Source organism: Balaenoptera ricei, chromosome 12, assembly GCF_028023285.1.
Source record: "Balaenoptera ricei isolate mBalRic1 chromosome 12, mBalRic1.hap2, whole genome shotgun sequence".
Lineage (NCBI taxonomy): Eukaryota > Metazoa > Chordata > Mammalia > Artiodactyla > Balaenopteridae > Balaenoptera > Balaenoptera ricei.
This window is the reverse complement of record NC_082650.1, coordinates 39149495-39166636: the sequence shown is the minus strand read 5'-3', so window position 1 is coordinate 39166636 and position 17142 is coordinate 39149495. Positions and strand designations below refer to the sequence as shown.

Here is a 17142-nt window from a genome sequence, read left to right as displayed (position 1 = left end):
TCGCCAACATAAGAAACAACATAAGAAAAAATGGAGTGTGAAAGTTCACGTGGCTGCCTCACTGGATGTACAAAGTGCGGGAGAAGTATGTGAGCCAAGGCTGGAAAGTCACAGCGAGGGATGGTGATAAAGAAACCAGCAGTACCCTGCTAGAGAATTTGAATTTATATCCTTCCAGTGATAAGGAATCTTTAAAGATCCTTAGTCCAAACATTTTTTTCAGTCATTGTATCAGTGAAATTAAACTTTTGCTCTTAAGAGAATATGATATATACTGAACTGACTGACAATACTTAGAAAATCATTGTTATTTTGTTTGGAAATACTCCAAAACTGAAACCACAATTCAACCACAGTTGTGTTATCCACATTCTCCTGTCTCCTGAGACAATATCTTCTTCTGTTTTATTTTTTATAAATTCTTTTATACATGTGTGTCATGGGCATAATTTCTGCATCCTGTGTTCCATTATTAGTGATCCTTGTAGCTAAATTAATATTTAGAGAACCTTCATGTCATTTCATTGGATATTCAATAGTATGCTTTGCTCCAGCAATGTACTTTTTGAAACTTAAGTATAATTTAAGTGTATATATTGAAATTCAAGTGAAGTAAATACTTCAAATATTAGAATTCTATTTAGTAGATTTATATAATACCTAGAAATATTTTCATTTTAGAATCTGAATCTGACATTTCTGTTTATATTTTGGTACAGATTGTACTTGCAATCAGAAAAGTAAGTTTATTCTTCAGCATTTGGGTCAAAGTGGAAACGTCTCAGGTGCGGGAGGCATTTCTTACAAATGAGAATTAGACAATATTAGGACTGGAAAGTTCTGTAGAGAATCCTTAGTAAAATAATCTTGGCTTACAAAAGAAGATTTACAAAAAAAGTAAATACCCTAATGTCACAGAATAAATTAATGGAAGAGACCAAGTCTTAAGTTTTATTTTGAGTTAACTGTACTCTATTATTCAAGCAGATTAATATTTCTAATCATTATTAGTTTTTATCAGTTATTTCTTTTCAAGGACCAGCAATACAAGTGCTAACTCCAAGCTAAGAATTGTTGACCATGATTTTTATTGCCAAGACTTTTAACGAGACTATAGATGCTTTTTATGAGTTATCTGACCTAGTATCTCTTTCTTTTATAAAAATCAAGTGAAATAAAACCCAAAATTTGCAAGTCACAATGATGAAGAAATTTTCTAACTTATATTCTGCCATTTCATAATTCCAAAGGAGTATCTGAATTGAATTTTCAGGTTTTAAGAATTGCTTTTTATTTAGCATATAATACATCATCATTCTATGAAAAACTGGGGCAGTAATAATCAATAAGGTGCAATTAAATTTTATGTAGAATGATGAAAAATATTTTCATGTTTATTTCTGAAATGATTTGACCTATAATGTGTACTTTAATTTACAATTAGAAGAAAGTAACAATGCATTTTTATGTAGGGCTAATGATTTAAGATAATATCTGCAATTTGATTTTTAGAGACTGTAGCTTAAACTCCATTAATTTGTTCCAGGATATGACATAGCAATTGATTTTAAGCAATATTATTAAAGATAGTGTATATTGTATTCCAACTCTTTTTTTTTTTCCTAAGTAGGCCTTTAGTAGAAAATCAATTTATAAATGAAAGTAAAAAGTCAGTAAAAAAGGGATAAAAAAATTCTCCCAAAACAATCTTTGTTCTGGCCACTTAGCTTTGTAACAGAGCAGCTTATAATATACTTTCTATTAAAAATCCCTAAGGGAAAAAAGAGAGTAAAGCCATATGTGGTTTCAGAATAAAAGCAGGAGTGAAAGTAAATATTAATAGAAAAGAGAGACATAATTAGCAGTTTAATGTCCTTGAACTTGCAAGGAGGTGTTTTCTTGGTGTGTTACATGGTAAACACTACAATGCATTTCTGCAGTCTTTTATATAATCTAGCGTAGAATGTCAAAGGAACAAACAAAAGTCAATTTTTCTCTCTGGAGAACAAAATTGTAATCTTCAAATATCTATATTGAATAATTAAAATAGTTTTTACTTGCCAAATCCTGGTAATGGTGATCAAAATTCTCTGAGGAAAAATAAGGTTTGTAAGAGTTTTCATTATAAAGAGGATGAAAATGGTCTTTCACAGATTTAAGGATTTCTTAAAGAACCATCAACCTAATATTAAGATGTAGACAATGATCAAAAATATACACTTTATCTGAAGTGCATTGTCATTAAATTCAGAAATCATATGACAACTTTTCTTCATATTTACAATTTGATTTGACTGGGCTTTAGGAAATGGTTTATAACTGCATTCCATTAGTTTACATAAAGATTGTTGGACATTACATCAAGACAAAGTTTTAGAATTATAAGATAGATGAAGCAAGAGCACATGCATGATGTAAAAAGTTCGTTGCTTTTAAGAACCTAAAAGATGGATACAATTGCCATTAAGAAATTACTTTGATGAATCATGGAAGGGGTAGACTATAGACAGAGTAGGAGTGACACACTACCCCTACGTACATTGTCTGTTCTGGCAACGTCAGGTAACTTAATTTAGCTCATCTAATAGCCAGTTCCTCTGACTCCAGAGTTAAAAATGTAACCTGGTGGTAAAAGTAGTGACCCCAGTATGAAGTGCAGGGGGAGGTTCCTGGGGTAATGTTATAGTTTTACTGTCCTTCTCCATGAAATGGCCACAGTCTCTAAGAAAAGGAAAGAAAAAGATAGGCACAGAGGTCACATTAGGCAGAGGAGTGGTTCAGTTTCATGATAACTGAAAAGCAGAATTATGCATGATGGAAACTGGAATGTGGGCATTACAATTATCTCTCTGTGTGACTTGTACTTGCCTATAGTATATCCTGTATAAAATGAGAGTGATCAAGTTACACACTAGTTTATTAGAGAAAATGGATCATTAATACAAGAACCATTAACTTCTGAGGGAAAAGGTACAGCATGAATGCACATCTTTTAGCATTGCCTCCAAATCTTGCCAACCTCACTGGCACACATTGCTCCTTTACCAGGCTGAAATTCTCTTTAGCATTCAATGACATTCCTACCAATAAATGAATCACATGAACCAAATGTTGCATGGCAGGAGGTGGTACCCTGTAGGAGATCAATGCAACAATACAAACTTTTTGAGTGTGTTGTGAATCAGCTGTGATAGGTAGGATTTATACCTGTCTATTTATTAAAGTGATGAAGGGAATGGGGAAGAACATGGTGAGAAAGGGACTAGAAAGAAATTTCCATACATGAGATCAAATGATTATGAGAACATTCTAAAAGTATTAAATGAAATAAAAGTAAGAAGTAGTAGTGAAATGTGTTATGTGAGCAAGTGAGATAGTGGAAAATTGCAAAAAGTTCTCTTGAAAATATATAAAATATGTAAGCAAGCAGAGTACACTCATTTTTACAAGCATTGCATGAGCTCTGTATGTAGACCATCTTCTCTCCAAAGCCCACTCAATACTCCTCACACCCATTCCCAGCGCCTAGTCTGTTGTGGGCGCTCAATAAATATTAAACAACCAGAGCACAAACTATTGTCAAAAGTTTGGAATTCACAGGAATCAATACTATTGTTATCATACTTTAACATTTATTGAGGGTCAACAGCATGACTTAGTCCACATGTGCAAATAGGTTATTTTATAATCACATATTAAGCAAATAATTAAATACAATATGTATCAACTACACCTTCAGTTTCACTCCATTGATCTTAAATGTAAAATTGTTTCTCTTTTTTTATAGTGTTGACACATCATGAAGTATAAACATTTATTTAAATAAATAAGTTTCTCTCAGAGAAATCACTACTCTTAGATATTATTAACATTTACTTGAAAGTATGGGATCAATCTACAACAAATACGCATAGCAGATTCTAAATAGACCAGTACATGTACAAAGAATAGAAGAATCTGAAAAGTGTCTGAGGACAATGACAAACACAAAAAGCATGTAATATCAGTTGGGTTTCACTTGTTGTTGTGACAATTTAAAACACTAATACAATTATGTAGGGTACCATTGTTTACAAAATAGCAACAAAGGCAAAGAAAAACAGAAAGTCTTCAAGTGGACACAAATTACTGCGCTTATGAATTTAAAAAGATTTCTTAATTTAAAGCAAAATATAAGTTTTATTACAGGAAATGAACTGCATTTGATACATTTATGATCCATATGCTCCAATTTTACCCTTAATAAAATGATTACTAATTGTGTTCAAATTTATTCTTGGTGGTTAATAGGTACTCAAATTCTCTTTAATCATTTTTCATGAATATTTTTGTCATGTTTGTACTTAAGTGGATTTTGAAGTGATTTTTAATTGTTAAGAGGATGGAAAACTATAACTAATGTTTCTGTAATGAAATTTTCAGTTTAATTTTGGGATACTAAAATATCCAGGTTTATAAAGTGTGTTTTCCCTTAACATTTGAGTCTTAGAATCCTAGAAATAAAAGTCTTTCTAGACCAGCCTTCTCCTATAGAAGGAAGAGCCTTTTTATTCTGATATGAGGGACATACTACTTAAAAACTTTGTTGAACATAAATTTTTTTATGATTCAAAGGAATAGAAGATCATCTAATTCTGTTCTATAAGGTAAAACCAAGAAAAGTGAGGATAAGGCCTTACGTTTCTATATTTAGACATACATTGGCCTAATTGGGCAATTATTAAATTTTCTCTCTCGTTTTAAGTTTTTTTTTAATTTACAATATAGAAGGTGCAATTGCTAAATTTAATTTATTCAATATCTTTATCCATATGATAGTTTACCACATGCTGTTTTGTTATGTAAGAGTACCATCTACAAAGATCATAATAATGATATAATTAATGAATAATGCATATTTAATTATTAATTTGCTCTACTTTTTTTACTTTAAAATGAGGGTAGTTAGATGATTTAATCACTTATCCTGGTTTCTGAAATATTTGGCAATCTTTGCTATCAGAAATCACATTTCATTTACTAAAATATCTTAATTGTACAGGATTTAGAGGCACAGATCATTGATATCTGGATCACCTAGTATTCTTTTCTTCAACAATTCCTCTATGTTTTCATTCAACCCACAAGTATTTATTGAACACTTCCTACATGCCAGCACTGTTACAGGCCATTAGAACAAACTCTTAAAGAAAGCTTTAAGTAATATCATGCACAGGTGTGAATGAAAGAAAAAGAAAGATGATATGCAAATGATTTGATTTATTACTATTTTCTTCACCTTCTCATTGTTGGATTGAAATCACTTTGAAGGAAGAAAATTAGAAACAAGGAGATGCTGGGACTCCAATCTACACCTCAGATCATTAAAGTTAGTTGCCTTGACTGGTCTCCTTCCCTGCCACAGTAAGTAAGAAGTCACTGGATGCTTCCCTAGAGTGACTGCTTTGATCCTCTGGCTAGTAAGAAGCAAATACTACGAAAACTTTTCTTCTGAGAGAAAACAAGATTGAAAAAGAGAGAGGGAAATTGGATTTAGGGGGACAGGTCAATTTTGAAAAGTAATACTGAGGAAAAAGTACACTAAAAATGAGAAATTAAATATCAAACAATAAATAAACCAAGCTTAATGAAATGTGCTGTACTCTTTCTAGATATAATATACAAATACATAAAGACAAATCTTCATACAGTAGCACATATTGTGGTGTTTTATCTTTGGCATTCCTTGGCTCTCACTATAAGGAGAGCAACATGCATTGTGGAAAATATTTGTGTCTCCTGATGCTTCTAGGTAATTGCTTTCTAAACAAGAGAAATCGTTAATGGTGTCTGTGGTGTGTGTGGGTGTGTATATGTGCGTGTGTGGCTTTAGTGTGGGAAAATTTATAACGAGTTTCTTAATACTCAAAATTCTGGTCTAGCCAATTTAAGATCTTTATGAGAAGAATAACTAAAAACTACATGATCCATCATGAATTAAAGATAAAATAGAGATACTTTTTTGGACTTTTGAAGAGGTTAGATTAACTAAATTTCTAATTCTTAAACGTTATGAGGTCTAGTTCACTAAATTACATAAACATAAAATTTATTTCACCTTTCACTATATGAATTTTCCATAATGTAAAGTTTAGCTTAATCGATGTTTCCCAAGTACAATTATAGTGCAGACTAAGTTCAGAGGTTCAGTGTACACAGTTTTACATAGATCACACAGTGTATTTGAAATCTATGAAGAATTATGAGTATCATAGTTTTTCCCTAGTACAAGTCAATAAGTTCAAACTTAAATGAAAATAACTCTTTATAAACTATTTAACTGTACTTCAAAGAATTATGAACTAGTTTTAGATTATTTATACTTCTGAAAATAACTAAAAACTATATAAGGAAGAGAAGTACACAATAGTCAAAGCATCATCTTATGTATAAATATTAGAATATTATGATGAAATCTGTAGAATGTAATTGATTTATTCTCACATAAATTCCTTGATTTATTAAAATCACAATATATATATTTTCATATAAATTATTAGTCATAGATATACCATCACAAAAGTATGCAAGCTATCCAAATACCTTATTTCTTATGATTTGTATAGTTAAAAAAATGAGGTCATTGCTTTACAATATTTAAAACTGAAATGATTTACTAAGTCAATATAAAAAGTCATTGAAAGAATCTCTTATTGTTTTTACATAGGCCAAGAGCCTAAGTGTTTATAAAATAGAAAGTATTTTTAATAAAAGAATGAATTATAAAATCATCTGAAGGAGTAAATTCACATCCCTAAGAGCCATTTCCAGTCTCCAAACTATTTGAGGCAACATTATAGAATTAATGAAACTGAGACCAACATGAAGGTAAGAAGACATAAACAATCTGTGCTTAATCAGTTATATGTTAGGTACTATTATTAATGTGGACATTTTATATTCTAGTCAGTCTTCTCTTAATTTGCTGTGGCTATAAAAACAATCTGCAAATGCTGTAAGATGAGTAACCAACGCCTTTATACTAGAGGGGAGAAAAACTATGAAGCTTAGTGAAAGCAAAGCGTTTTGATTCTCATTTATATTGAAGCTGATTTTATAAGGAAAAATGCTTAAGTAAATACTATATACTTAACTAGGAGTTTATATTTTTTCATATCCTTTCACATACGTTTTCTTGTTTGAACTCCACATCTTGTCAGACAGGCAGGTCAGGTATAATTAACTCTATTTTTTAGAGAAGAGATTTAGGCTCAGAACCTTGTCTAAGTCAACAAGTTGAAATTTGGATCCGTGCTCCTAGAGCTCTACTTTATATTTCAGAGACTAAAGTATCCACCTCAAAAAGAAGTTGACAGAAACATTTTATTGAATTCTAAAAGTCCAGGTAGTCCACAGAAGCCAAATGAATTTGAAACCTTATTCAATGTGATTTAATGTGATTTTTCTTTTGAAAAACCAAAGGAAATAAATCCTTGATGAATTTTTTAACCTTAGTTTACTTATCTGAAATGTGAGGGTTTGAAGGATTTTCTTGATATATTTATGTAAAAATACCTAATTTCTGATATTAGGAATTTGTCTCAAATTTAAGAGGAGAAATGATTTTGATTTCATTCTTGACAAAATTATTGCTAGTTCTGATTTCATCTATTTATTATAATAAATAATACATATTATAACATTATAATATATTAAAAGCCAAAGAGTAGGGGGAACAAAAATTAAAATTATTAACACTGTGAGCTCTCACAGAAGGCCCAACATCACTTCAAATGCTTTTACTCTACTCTGCTGTAGCATTTTTCTCAAGCATATTCTAGAATGATATATTTATTATATAGCTGCATTAAAAAAAGAAAATGCATTATTTATGGCATTATGGTTTATAACACTGAAATTTTAGACCTCTTGGGAGAATCAACTGTTGAAGTCGTAATATAAACACAAGTAATTTACCTGTATTGCTGGTTTTTTGCTTTGTTTTAACATATTACTTTTCAAGCAGTAGAAATTGTTTTTGCATAAACACAATTGTGTCACCTCTATTCTTTAAACTATGATCAGTCAGGTGGTGTTAAAACCACAAATCAAACAGAAAAAAATGTCTACCAATTGCCCTGGAAGATTTCCTTATTCCCAACAATCTTCAGCATTTCTCTTGTAATTAAGCAGTCTGTGGAGCTTTCCCGTTCTGAACTTACACTCAAAGTTTAGTTATACAAAAGAACAAAAACCCAGATTGCCACCTCACATTCTCCCTGGCACAGAAAAACATGCAAGGACAGTGAAAGAGAGCAATCGATTTAAAGGTTATTGTCGTCCGCCTGTCTGAATCCAGTGCTTTCCTCCTCGTGTTGTTGTCTTTCTAAAGAAGATAATGTCAACCTCCTTCATTTTTTTTTACCTTGCTCCACTGTCTTGGTTGTTTTCTCTTCCTTCTTTCCAGGTACAGCTGCAAAGCAGAGATAAGGTTTAAATAAAATTCCAGATGTAAATGCTGCCTCTGCTCAAAAAGGCATTTTGTAACTCATTCAATGCCAAAATTTTCTTCTGAACAACCTATTTTAAAGCTTTTTCAATATTTCTCACTTCTCTAAAATCCAACTGAAACCTACTATTATAAATCTACTCTTAAAGAATTAGAGAAAAAAATAATCCCTTGCCCTCTTCTTACTAGTCTTTGCACACAGTTTTCTATCTTGTTCTTTTACACTCTGCTTTGATAAACAAGCTCTATGAAGAATTCCGCTTGACAGGATTATGATTAATCGACTTACATTCCAGGTAATTGCTGGAGCCACTTAGCGTCTTGAAAATGTCAACTAGATACTCCTTTAAATTCAAGCTTAATGTTGCTTAATCAACTCAAAGGACAGTGAGTCATGCTTGAGATTTGCTTAAATATTAAATGAAGTCATTCCAAATCACAAGTAACCAAAAAAGAAATAAGAATTATCACTTAGGTGCTGTTTCCCATGAACTACTGAGATTTTACTACTCTCAGTGGAGTATTTTCTGCTTACCTTGCTATACATCCAAGAAATAGAAATGATTCATACAAAATCAGTGTACTGAAATAACTGATTCAAGTAAGGATCTTCAGAGGACATTAGCAACTATTAGATGAAGGATGAATAGGGAACTGGATATTGCCGTCATACCCAGGCATCACCCCCAAGAGTTGCATGGGGAAAACTGCAACTTGGAAATGAAGAAATGTGATTGTCACCAACTTAACCCACTGAGGAAACTTAGAGCCACTCATTCACAATAGGACATCCAGACATTCTGTGCTTCCTCATGACATGCAGTGTGATGTACAACTGTATCACCTCTGAAGTATTCTTGCCAAAGCAGCCAACTGGAATCAAGTTAAGCCAAAGGTTAAGCTTTCAGGTTAATCAAATATACGATATAGAGAACATATTAAATAATATTCTGAAGAAACAATTACATAAATCAAGTGTCTACAGAGTAAATGATCATGATCTTTTCAAAAAGTTAATGACATGAACTAGAGACAGAGCAAGGGAAAACATGACTTTTTTATATAAAACTTGCTAAATTCACTCAGTTGTAATAGTTCATCTGTATATTCTTTTGAATTTTTCAAGCAGATAATTTCACCTGTGAATAGTTTTATTTTTTACTTTTTTATTCTTGTACTGATTAATTCTATTTCTCACCTTATTGCACTGGTTAGAATATCCAGTACAATGCATAATAGAAGTGCTGATAGCAGACATCCTTGTCTTGTTCCAATTCTCAGGGAGAAATCTTTCCATTTTTCTCCATTGAGTATAATATTTGCTATTGGTTTTAATTTTAATTTCCCTAATAATTAGTGATGTTGAACACCGTTTCAAGTACCTGTTGGCCTTCTATATGCCTTCTTTGGAAAATTTCTATTCAGCTCCTCTGCCCATTTATTAATTGGGTTTTCTGGTTTTTTGTTGTTGAGGTGTATGAGTTCTTTATATTTTTTTATATTGACCCCTAACTGGATATATGATCTGCAAATATCTTCTCACACTCGGTGGTAGGGCAGGTTGCATTTTCATTTTTTTGATGGTTTCCTTTGCTGTTCAGGAGCTTTCTAGTTTGATGAGTCCCATTTATTTGTTTTTTCTTTTGTTTCCCTTGCCTGAGGAGACACATCCTGAAAGATATCGCTATGACTAATGTCAAAGAGCATACTGCCTATATTTTCTTCTAAGAGTTTTATGGTTGTTTCTGGTCTTACATTCAAGGCTTTAATCCACTTTGGGTTCATTTTTTTGTGGAAGGTATGAGGTACTGTTCTAGTTTCATCTTTTTGCATGTGGCTCTCCAGGTTTCTTTGCTCCTTTTTTGTAAAATTTTCCACATATGTGTGGGTTTATTTCTCGGCTCTCAATTACATTGCACTGATCTATGTATCTGTTTTTCTGCCCATACCATGCTGTTTTAATTACTATAACTGTAATATAGTTTGAAACCAGTGAATGTGATACCTTCAGCTTTATTCTTTTTTCTTAGGATTGCTTCAACCATTCAGAATCTTTTGTAGTTCCATATACATTTTAGAATTTTTTGTTCTATCTCTGTGAAAAACATCCTTGGGATTTTGATTGGAATTGCATTGAATCTGTAAATTGACTTAGATAATATGGACATTTTAGCAATGTTCATTCTTCCAATCCATGAGCACAGAATATACTCACTTTTTTTGACTGTCATTTGCTTGGAGTATCATCTTCCATCCCTTTACTTTAGCCTATGTTTATATTTAGAGCTGAGGTGAGTCTCCCAGAGGTAGGATATAGCTAGGTCTTGTTTTTTAATCCATCCATCCACTCTGTGTCTTTTGACTGGTGAATTCAATCCATTGACATTTAGGATAATTATTTACAGAGGAGGACTTAGTTCTGCCATTTTATCTTTTGTTTTCTGGGTGCCCTCTTTTCCTTGTGTTTCTGTCTGCCATTTTGGTTTGATGGTTTTCTATGATGTTTTGTATCTTCTCTGGCTTTCTATCTTTGAGTTTGCTAATTCTCTCTTCCATATCATATTCTCTTTTCCCAATGCTTTCTAATGCATTCTTCATCTCATTTATTCAATTCTTCAGCTCCAGAATTTCTGTTTGGCTCTTTTTTAGAGTTTCAATTACTTAAAGTATTCCTTCTGTTCATTAATTCTATTCCTAAGCTCAATGAACTGCCTTTCTGAGCTTTCTTGTAGTTCATTCAGTTTCTTCAATCAGTTAGATTGCAATATTCTGTGACTTTAAGTTTGGTTTCTGGAGAATTATCATTTTCTTTTTTTGATACTGTGTTACTGTGGTTCTTCATGGTGCTTGATGTGTTGTTCCTCTGCCAGTGCGTTTGAAGTAGCGAATATCATTCTTGTTTAGGTAAAGCTTTTTTTTTTTTTTTTTTTTTTTAATTCTAAGGATTCAACAGGTTAGAAATTAGAAGGCTTTCTTTTGTTTTCCAGTAGGTGGCACTATAGAACAAGTTTTTGGTTTCTCTCACCTGTGCTGCCTCTGGTTTTATTTGAGAGTCAGTATTTTCTGCCCTCCACCACCTCTATCAGAGGTGTCACCCAGTGCCCTTGTTACTGCTGCTTGTGCCTCTGGGGTAATTGGTACAGTACTGCTGTTGGTATTGCTGGCACCACCACCTGGGGCATCAGGATGGTGGGTGCTTCTGCCACATCTGGGCTCTCCTGATTTGCAGGCTCCAAGGGGTGGGTGGGGTGCAGTTGGAGTTGCAAGTGCCTCTATATCAGGTATTGTCAGATTTGTGGGCTTCAACACTGCAGGCAGGGAACAGGGGGCTGGAGTCGTGGATGGCTCTGTGGCTGGAGGAACTGGGTCGCGGTTATCTGTGGCCATGGGCACCACTACATTCAGCAGGCTAGAGTCCTATGTATTGCTTCCCTTGCTGCTTTTGGGTTCTCTGGGGCTGCAGGCTTCGCTGCCACAGCCAGGGGACCACGACTGCAGGGACTGCCTCCACTGTTTCCCCAGTTCTACCTCCTTGTGTTCCCGTCCATCCACCTTTAGATGTGCAGATATGTGGAATTCTCTGGCATTCTGATGGGCTGGGCAGAGGCTTTCTGTTGAGTTGTTAATGTTTCACAGGTTGTAGATTGAAGGGGAGAGAAAAGGAAGCATCTTATCTGCTGTGATGCTGACATCGCTTGCTTCATTCTAGGCTCTTATTTCACTATGTTTTCCTCGAGGACTCAATTCTTTCTTTCCCCTTAACACCACTCAACATATGCCCATTAGTTATAGGGGCTTGCCTGGGTAGTGAGGCTTCCATGGAATTGGGGTATGTTAGAATTCTGGTAAAGAGTGGAGAGTGGTAAGGAAATATTGTGCAGTTTGGAATATCACCCATATGACACATACATTACTTCTGGCATATACATCTATAGGATTAGCATGACAAACTCTTATTTCCAAGGATGTAAGAATGTAATGTTACCTGCCCAAGGGTTATTGCCTGGAGATGTCAATGACTGAAACAATGGAATAAATCACTGATTGTGGAAGACAAAGTCTTAAATCTTGGATACATATTCAGGTGGAGAGACAGGAAAGAGAGGCTTCTCATCACTTCTCAGACAATGCTAACAACTCAATCTATTCACAAGGCCATCCTTTCCGGCTATCATTTTCCCTGAATCTTACTTCTAGTAAATTTGGAATTATAAACAATATGGTATTATTGTAGCATACAAAATATCTGAAGATGAAGCTGGAAAAGGATATAGGAGTCAGATCTTGGAGGACTCTTACATCATTTTAACAAGTTTGGACTTTATTTTATAAAAAACTGGGAAAAAAACAGAGTTTTAAATTAAGTGTGGTTTATTCAGTTTTATGACTTTGATAATTTATGTTGAGGGAGTTCTGCTAGGATGAATAGTAGTGAAATAAAAATAAAGATGTGAGGACAGTGTTTAGATCATTACAGTGGTTCAAGAAAAAGATAATGAAGGTTTGAATTAACATAGAAGTCATAGTTATGAATAGGAGGAAGTAAACTCAAGAAATATTTAGGAAACAAAATCAGCAGAACTTGAAGATTCTTTGAATAATCACCTGAAGGCTAGAAAGCGAAAATTAATCACCCTCAGATTTCTAGGGAAGTGGAGGATGGATTGTGGTTTCACCAATGATAATTAAAAGCAAGCTGGGAAAAGGAAATGAAGAGTATAAGTTAAGACACATTGAATTTAAAGGTGTTTATTTGACGTTTGAATATACAAGCCTGAAATTTTCAGGGAAAAGCTCTTTGCCAGAGAAGTCCTGAAATGAAGACATAGAATTGGAGATCTTCAGGATAAAAGGCAGAGTTTCAACCTTGAGAGTGTACATATCTCACGAAGAGAGGGTATAGAATGAGAAGTTCAGAGGATTAACGATGGAATCTGGGGAACACCAATAATTAAGGGGAAGCAAAGAAAAAACACACAAAGAAGTCAGAAATAAAGCTCAGAGAATATGGTGAGAACTAGGAGACTGTTGTCATGCTCACCCAACAGTAGAGAAGCTTAGAGAAAAGACAAAGTGGTAAATGCCACTGAGACGTCTAATAATGTGAGGACTGGAATGATAATGTCTTCAGCATTAGCCCTATTATCAGAAGCACAGTAGAAACAGAAGCTTCGTCTTTGTGGGAGATAAGAAGCAGTGTTAACACTCCAACATCCAGAAGACTGGCTAAGATATAGAGGAGAGAAAATAGTAGAGAGAGATATGGGAATCTAGAAAAAAGTAATTTTAAACTGAGAATAATATTTCCAAAATGAGGAATAAAGTCAATAAGGCGAAAGAACATAATGCCACAAGATAGCATGGATGACTGATCAAGAAGGACCCAAATGGAGAGACTGGTCTTGAAGAGGAGGATAAACACTTTACCTCGGAGATTAAAATAGAAATGGATATAGACTAAACAAGAACCTCAAGCTACTATCCTATTTATCGTTTTATTCCTAACCAATATTCTTCAGCATCATTGCCTGTATCTTTCACTTCGTCATCCCTCAATCAATTTGTCATCATTTAGCTTTTAGTTGTGCCACTCCCCAGAAAATTCTCTTTTGAAAATCATTAATAATTATCTAATTGACAAATCCAATGACTTGGTGACAACCACCTTGTCATTGAAAGGGTTTATTTTCCTTGGTTACTATGAAATTATAACAATTACATTTTTTTAACCTCTGATCTTTCTAGTCACTATTTTCTGCTTTTTCTCTTTGACTCTCCTTGCTTTTCTTCCTGCAAATGTTCTCTAGCATTCCATCCCAGACCTGTCCTCTCTCGAGAACATCTCTTCATGAAAAAGCTCGTGGATTCTTACTGTTTCCACCATTAACCCACGCAGAGGACACCCACAGATATATCTCCAGTCTTGTCACTCTCTGGAGCTCTAGTTTGACATTTAGAGCTACCTACTTGCTACTTGCATGTGCCACAGCACTATAATTTAAATATGTCTAAAATTAATCTTGTCTTCTCTCACCAAACTATTTTTATCTTTCTTCTTCATTTTTATGGTAAATACCAACAATATTCTTCTAGCACCCAGTCTGAAAACTTATTATTGTCATTAAATAATTTCTGACTTTTTCCCTTCCAAACCTGGTCGATTGTCAATTCCACTGAATCTACTTTATAATAGTGCTTATAAAATATCCCTTCTTTCCAATCTCATAACTAATATCAGGTCCTAATGCACGTTGCCTACATTATTGCCAAAGCTTCCTAACTATCCTGCCCTTTCCTAAAGCAAATACCTGAGTGTTATATCCTATACTTACAATTTTTCATTGACTCCCTATTGCCCATGCAGTAGAGTCAAATTTTAAAATCAGGCCCCTTTACTGCATTATTATCACAGGTTGTACTAATTCATACTGTGTTTTTGAGACTCTTGTTATTCCTCATACACATCCTGCAATTTCCCACCACTTTGCCTTCCTCCGTTACCTATGCCCAAGATACCCTTCCAACTAATTATTACATAACAAAATTCTATCTGTTATTTAAGGCTTGACTCTAAAGTCACCTCGTATAATAAATGTTTTGCTTTTCCTCAGGTAAGAATAATTTTTAAACTCCTACGGCTCTTTATCTGTATTTATCTCTTTACCCTGTTGGCTTTCAAACATGAACTATGATTATATGGAAAACCTTTAGCTGATAGCAAAAAATGAGGTCCAAACAACTCAGGGACTCAATAAGGATTCATATTTTTCCCTGTCTTTAACTGCTCAAGAATAGTATTAACATCTGAATATTTCCTTAAGCTTTCACATAGTATGTGATCCATAAATATATGTTGAATGAAAGTGAAAATGATTTGAAAGCTGCAAATCAAATATAAAACAGTAAGAGGATTATCATATTGATGGTTAAATACTATATATCTCCAAAGAAAATATGACTTAAAAGCAGGCTTATGATCAAATAATTATACTACATATAAATTGGCACACTGTAATTAATTTAAAATATTAAATTATTTAACTTTGAAAATTTTAAAACAATCAGAAAATCAGTAATTTCCACTTAACATTGCACACATGGTTCCTAATTCAAGCCTCAATGTAGAATAACAATTTGCAGTATCTTAAAAATAAATAAAGAAAACCCAAATCACTTTCTTATTCTACTTATTTAAAAGGGACTAAAAGGTGGACATCTTGTAACATATACTGAGTTTTGTGGAGATTAGGGACTGGTTACTAAATGTATGATGAAGTAATATATATTTTCATGTGTGATTGTCAGTGAGGAGGAAGAGAAATGAAAACTACTTGACAAATGAGAAGCGTCTCCTTTGACTTTTATATGTAACTTGTCAAATTGGTAAAGCTCTACCTGAGTTTCAAAATATTTATGATGGCTTTGGAAGGAACACTTGTTTCTGTTCATTCTACAGTTGAGAGGAAACCTAATATGCAGAGTCATATTTAAATTAATGATTGAGGTATGAGATCTAAGACTAACTAGAGTCAAAGTAATTAATGCCAATAGTTTAATTTCATAAAAGGTTATTTCTCTCCTTACATTTCACTCCAAGCCTAGCAACCAGGTCTACTTAATCCCAACCAATATGTCTGGCCTTACTCTAAACTCAGAGACCATTCTTGGTTGAATATTCCAGTGAATTCACTAACTGATGGTTCAATATCAATTCAGTATCTCTGCTCACTCCAATTTGACTTGATTAAACTCCAAATTATGTGTGCTTGTATTTCTGCCCTAACATCTAGGCTCCAAGTGGTTCAGAGTCTGTGCATGGGTCAGTTACTGGTTATTGAATCTTTTCTTTTTAAATCTGTCTCCAGACCATCTTCACGATCAAGGATTCCCTGAGGCTCAGTATCTGAAATCTAATTCCAGATGAAACCCATATACTGCTATTTGGACATCCACTGGTCTCACCTATGGCTGAAGATTCTAAACACAATTTTGTCTCACTTTTGTTCTTGCTTTCAACACATATAGATGTCCTGACCTTATATTCACTTACTAGATCCATATACCCTGTATCCATGCCTAGATTATGACTTCCTCTGAATCTGTATTTAGACTTGTAGCCTTGTCATTGATACCATGGCATTATCCATCCTGAAGCACCCAGGTTTTACCCACACATTCCATTTAATGTTGACAAGCCAAATTGATTTCAAAATAAGACACCATAAAAGAATGAGATATATTAATATGGACTTCCAATAAATTCATGGCTCTGCCACTTATGGAAAAACTGATACCTAGTAAAAGATGTCAATGAAACATGTATCATGATCACTTACCTCAAAAATGACATCACAAATATTACATTACTAAGAAAAGAACTATCTAGGACACAGATTTTATTCCTATCTACTATAAATTCAGAATAATAAATAGAGCTGTATTTGAAAAAGGGAACCAATTAATCTCAATAATTCAATTGCTTCTAAATAAGTATTATCTTACAGTACAGTTTATATTTTCCTTTAAGTATCATTTAATTTTTTGTCTTTCATTAGACATACATATGTGTGTACTAATTTATACATTAATTTATATAACTAATGTATATTAATTTATATTTTAATTTATTAACTAATATATAAATTTATATCCAT

At 33.4% G+C, this 17142-nt stretch overlaps 1 protein-coding gene across 11 annotated transcripts in view; it reads right to left on the bottom strand.

The window, feature by feature from the left end:
• Positions 1–17142, bottom strand: part of TRDN (triadin) — a 377672-nt gene that overhangs the window by 91242 nt on the left and 269288 nt on the right. For 10 of the 11 annotated variants that reach the window (XM_059941303.1, XM_059941304.1, XM_059941309.1 and 7 more), the window contains one exon: positions 8405–8452. The exons of the other annotated variant lie outside the window; for it this stretch is intronic. In XM_059941303.1, coding sequence (XP_059797286.1) covers positions 8405–8452 — 48 coding nt within the window. The remainder of the gene's footprint in view (positions 1–8404; positions 8453–17142) is intronic. 11 annotated transcript variants of the gene reach the window in all.